This window comes from Scyliorhinus torazame, chromosome 18 (assembly GCF_047496885.1).
Source record: "Scyliorhinus torazame isolate Kashiwa2021f chromosome 18, sScyTor2.1, whole genome shotgun sequence".
Taxonomy (NCBI): domain Eukaryota; kingdom Metazoa; phylum Chordata; class Chondrichthyes; order Carcharhiniformes; family Scyliorhinidae; genus Scyliorhinus; species Scyliorhinus torazame.
The window spans coordinates 157,957,482-157,963,481 of NC_092724.1; the positions used below are offsets into that span (position 1 = coordinate 157,957,482).

At 50.6% G+C, this 6,000-nt stretch overlaps 1 protein-coding gene across 1 annotated transcript in view; it reads right to left on the reverse strand.

The window, feature by feature from the left end:
- LOC140395675 (voltage-dependent calcium channel gamma-4 subunit-like) overlaps window positions 1-5,574 on the reverse strand; it is a 76,954-nt gene extending 71,380 nt beyond the window's left edge. The window contains exon 1 of the mRNA XM_072483737.1: window positions 3,908-5,574. Coding sequence (XP_072339838.1) covers window positions 3,908-4,124 — 217 coding nt within the window. The 5' untranslated portion in view covers window positions 4,125-5,574. The remainder of the gene's footprint in view (window positions 1-3,907) is intronic.
- Window positions 5,575-6,000: the final 426 nt, after the last annotated feature.

Sequence of the window (6,000 nt, forward strand, 5' to 3'; positions counted from 1 at the left end):
AGACAGTTGGACATGTCCCTGAGGCCACACTGCAAAATCCCCAGACAGTTGGACATGTCTCTGAGACCACACTGTAAAATCCCCAGACAGTTGGACATGTCCCTGAGACCACACTGTAAAATCCCCAGACAGTTGGACATGTCGCTGAGACCACACTGTAAAATCCCCAGACAGTTGGACATGTCTCTGAGACCACACTGTAAAATCCCCAGACAGTTGGACATGTCTCTGAGACCACACTGTAAAATCCCCAGACAGTTGGACATGTCTCTGAGACCACACTGTAAAATCCCCAGACAGTTGGAAATGTCCCTGAGACCACACTGTAAAATCCCCCAGACAGTTGGACATGTCCCTGAGACCACACTGTAAAATCGCCAGACAGTTGGACATGTCTCTGAGACCACACTGTAAAATCCCCAGACAGTTGGACATGTCCCTGGGACCACACTGTAAACCCACCAGACAGTTGGACATGTCTCTGAGACCACACTGTAAAATCCCCAGACAGTTGGACATGTCTCTGAGACCACACTGTAAACCCCCCAGACAGTTGGACATGTCTCTGAGACCACACTGTAAAATCCCCAGACAGTTGGACTTGTCTCTGAGACCACACTGTAAACCCCCCAGACAGTTGGGCATGTCTCTGAGACCACACTGTAAAATCCCCCAGACACTTGGACATGTCGCTGAGACCACACTGTAAAATCCCCAGACAGTTGGACATGTCTCTGAGACCACACTGTAACATCCCCAGACAGTTGGACATGTCTCTGAGACCACACTGTAAAATCCCCAGACAGTTGGACATGTCCCTGAGACCACACTGTAAAATCCCCAGACAGTTGGACATGTCCCTGAGACCACACTGTAAAATCCCCAGACAGTTGGACATGTCCCTGAGACCACACTGTAAAATCCCCCAGACAGTTGGACATGTCTCTGAGACCACACTGTAAAATCCCCAGAGAGTTGTACATGTCTCTGAGACCACACTGTAAAATCCCCCAGACAGTTGGACATGTCTCTGAGACCACACTGTAAAATCCCCAGACAGTTGGACATGTCTCTGAGACCACACTGTAAAATCCCCCAGACAGTTGGACATGTCTCTGAGACCACACTGTAACATCCCCAGACAGTTGGACATGTCTCTGAGACCACACTGTAAAATCCCCAGACAGTTGGACATGTCCCTGAGACCACACTGTAAAATCCCCAGACAGTTGGACATGTCCCTGAGACCACACTGTAAAATCCCCAGACAGTTGGACATGTCCCTGAGACCACATTGTAAAATCCCCAGACAGTTGGACATGTCTCTGAGACCACACTGTAAAATCTCCAGACAGTTGGACATGTCTCCCTGAGACCACACTGTAAAATCCCCAGACAGTTGGACATGTCCCTGAGACCACACTGTAAAATCCCCCAGACAGTTGGACATGTCCCTGAGACCACACTGTAAAATCCCCCAGACAGTTGGACATGTCTCCCTGAGACCACACTGTAAAATCCCCAGACAGTTGGACATGTCCCTGAGACCACACTGTAAAATCCCCAGACAGTTGGACATGTCTCTGAGACCACACTGTAAAATCCCCAGACAGTTGGACATGTCCCTGAGACCACACTGTAAAATCCCTCAGACAGTTGGACATGTCTCCCTGAGACCACACTGTAAAATCCCCAGACAGTTGGACATGTCCCTGAGACCACACTGTAAAATCCCCAGACAGTTGGACATGTCTCTGAGACCACACTGTAAAATCCCCAGACAGTTGGACATGTCCCTGAGACCACACTGTAAAATCCCTCAGACAGTTGGACATGTCTCCCTGAGACCACACTGTAAAATCCCCAGACAGTTGGACATGTCCCTGAGACCACACTGTAAAATCCCCCAGACAGTTGGACATGTCTCCCTGAGACCACACTGTAAAATCCCCAGACAGTTGGACATGTCCCTGAGACCACACTGTAAAATCCCCAGACAGTTGGACATGTCCCTGAGACCACATTGTAAAATCCCCAGACAGTTGGACATGTCTCTGAGACCACACTGTAAAATCTCCAGACAGTTGGACATGTCTCCCTGAGACCACACTGTAAAATCCCCAGACAGTTGGACATGTCCCTGAGACCACACTGTAAAATCCCCCAGACAGTTGGACATGTCCCTGAGACCACACAGTAAAATCCCCCAGACAGTTGGACATGTCTCCCTGAGACCACACTGTAAAATCCCCAGACAGTTGGACATGTCCCTGAGACCACACTGTAAAATCCCCCAGACAGTTGGACATGTCTCTGAGACCACACTGTAAAATCCCCAGACAGTTGGACATGTCTCTGAGACCACACTGTAAAATCTCCAGACAGTTGGACATGTCTCCCTGAGACCACACTGTAAAATCCCCAGACAGTTGGACATGTCTCCCTGAGACCACACTGTAAAATCCCCCAGACCGTTGGACATGTCCCTGAGACCACACTGTAAAACCCCCAGACAGTTGGACATGTCCCTGAGACCACACTGTAACATCCCCCAGACAGTTGGACATGTCCCTGAGACCACACTGTAAAACCCCCAGACAGTTGGACATGTCTCTGAGACCACACTGTAAAATCCCCAGACAGTTGGACATGTCCCTGAGACCACACTGTAAAACCCCCCAGACAGTTGGACATGTCTCTGAGACCACACTGTAAAATCCCCAGACAGTTGGACATGTCCCTGAGACCACACTGTAAAACCCCCCAGACAGTTGGACATGTCTCTGAGACCACACTGTAAAATCCCCAGACAGTTGGACATGTCTCTCTGAGACCACACTGTAACATCCCCAGACAGTTGGTCATGTCCCTGAGACCACACTGTAAAATCCCCCAGACAGTTGGACATGTCTCTGAGACCACACTGTAAAATCCCCCAGACAGTTGGACATGTCTCTGAGACCACACTGTAAAATCCCCCAGACAGTTGGACATGTCTCTGAGACCACACTGTAAAATCCCCAGACAGTTGGTCATGTCCCTGAGACCACACTGTAAAATCCCCAGACAGTTGGACATGTCCCTGAGACCACACTGTAAAATCCCCCAGACAGTTGGACATGTCCCTGAGACCACACTGTAAAATCCCCCAGACAGTTGGACATGTCCCTGAGACCACACTGTAAAATCCCCAGACAGTTGGACATGTCCCTGAGACCACACTGTAAAATCCCCCAGACAGTTGGACATGTCCCTGAGACCACACTGTAAAATCCCCCAGACAGTTGGACATGTCTCTGAGACCACACTGTAAAATCCCCAGACAGTTGGACATGTCTCTGAGACCACACTGTAAAATCCCCAGACAGTTGGACATGTCTCTGAGACCACATTGTAAAATCCCCAGACAGTTGGACATGTCTCTGAGACCACACTGTAAAATCCCCAGACAGTTGGACATGTCTCTGAGACCACACTGTAAAATCCCCAGACAGTTGGACTTGTCTCTGAGACCACACTGTAAACCCCCCACACAGTTGGACATGTCTCTGAGACCACACTGTAAAATCCCCCAGACAGTTGGACTTGTCTCTGAGACCACACTGTAAAATCCCCCAGACAGTTGGACATGTCCCTGAGACCACACTGTAAAATCCCCAGACAGTTGGACATGTCTCCCTGAGACCACACTGTAAAATCCCCAGACAGTTGGACATGTCTCTGAGACCACACTGTAAAATCCCCCAGACAGTTGGACATGTCCCTGAGACCACACTGTAAAATCCCCAGACAGTTGGACATGTCTCCCTGAGACCACACTGTAAAATCCCCAGACAGTTGGACATGTCTCTGAGACCACACTGTAAAATCCCCCAGACAGTTGGACATGTTGACCAAGGCACGCTACCTTCCACACAGCAGACCCTCCACAGACCCGAGTGGATCATGGATCCCTTCTCCTTCTTCACCTGGTTGTCCTCCGCGGTGCCGTTGGTCCCGTTACAGATGTAAGCCCGGGAGTGCAGCCAGTAATCGGTGCCGATGGCCAGAGTCATCAGGCTGAAAGCGGCGAAGGCTCCCATCATCGTGAAGAGCATCTGTACACCCGGGTCGCACCAGCCCATTCTGCCTCATAGTCCGGTTAGCCAGCCAGGGGACGGGGGGTGGGGGGCAGAGATACACACACAGACACACACACACAGACAGAGATACACACACAGACACACACACACAGACAGAGATACACACACACACACACAGACAGAGATACACACACAGACACACACACAGACAGAGATACACACAGACACACACACACACACAGATACACACACAGACAGAGACACACACACGCACACACACACAGACACACACACGCACACACACACAGACACACACACAGACAGAGATACACACAGACACACACAGACAGAGATACACACACAGACAGACACACACTGACAGAGATACACACAGACACACACACACACAGGTACACACACACAGACAGAGATACACCCACACACAGATACACACACACACAGATACACACACACACACAGATACACACACACAGAGACACACACACAGACAGAGATGCACACACACACACACAGATAGACACAGGCACACACACAGGCAGTCAGACACACGCACACAGGCAGACACACACACAGTCAGGCAGAAACACTCTCAGACAGACAGACACACACACAGTCACAGACACAGAGAGACACACACACAGACAGTCACACACCCACACAGACAGACACACACACAGTCACACACTCACACACACAAGATAGACACGCAGTCAGGCAGACAGACACGCACACACAGTCAGACAGTCACACACAGAGACAGACACACAGTCAGGCAGACAGACACACACACAGACAGACACACACACACACACAGACAGACACACAGTCAGGCAGACAGACACAAACACAGTCAGACAGACAGACACACACACACACAGACACACAGACACGATCAGACAGACACACACAGACAGACACTCACAGACCGACACACACAGTCAGGCACACACACACACAGCGCACCCCAGGCCACCAACACTCCCTAAGGCAGGGCTAAGTTGTCCCGGGGAACACGCTGCTTATCCACATTCTCCATCCCTGCTCTCGCTCCCCATGCCCCAGTTTGATGTCTCCACTTCCAAATCTCCACCGAGGTATCCAGAGCATCAGAGCGATGGCCAGAGGCTGGTACAGGGGCTGCCAGGCAACTTCCAACTTCAATCCACCGGGAGCTCTCTTTCAGGGTGATTTTTCTACAGCTCCATCTCTTGTTGCTCCCTCCTCGCCGCTGCTGGGTGCTGCCTCCGAGTAGCGGAGATTAAACACGAGCGGCCAGGGCAGGCAGAGGGGCTTGAATGAAAATTCAAGACAGAGACAGCGTCAGCTCCATCCTCCCCATCGACTCGTCACTGGCTCTCTGTACGTGAGGCGGTTCCGCCAATGTGGCCGCACACATCTTCATTGATTCAGTCTGGGGCTCCTGGAGCTGGAACGGGAGAATGGGATAGGGATTCCCGAGTTGTCCATGTGTGTGTGTGTGACACCCCCTCACCCCATTGAGGTGTTTAATGGCCCTGTGCCCAGCTAGCCCTGCCTGCTGGGATAGGGGGGGGGGGGGGGTTCACACAGATTGGCAACAACATGAATAGTTTCTGTCAAAATTCAATTGGCGTTTGGTGGGATTTTTTTTTAAACTGCTGGGTTGTTAGTTGGTTGGGCTGCAGAAAGAGGAAGATGTGAAGGATTCTGGCGGACAGGACTAATTGGACAGATGTATCAAAAAGCCAACATTCATACACCCTCTCTCAAGCAAAATCCCAAAATGCTGGACAACCTCAGCAGGTCTGACAGCATCTGTGGAGAGAGAAGGGAGCTAACATTTTGAGTCTGGATGACTCTGTGAGAAGCTCCTTCTCTCTGTTTCTTTCTTATATTATAAATGCAGTAAGAATGGGGC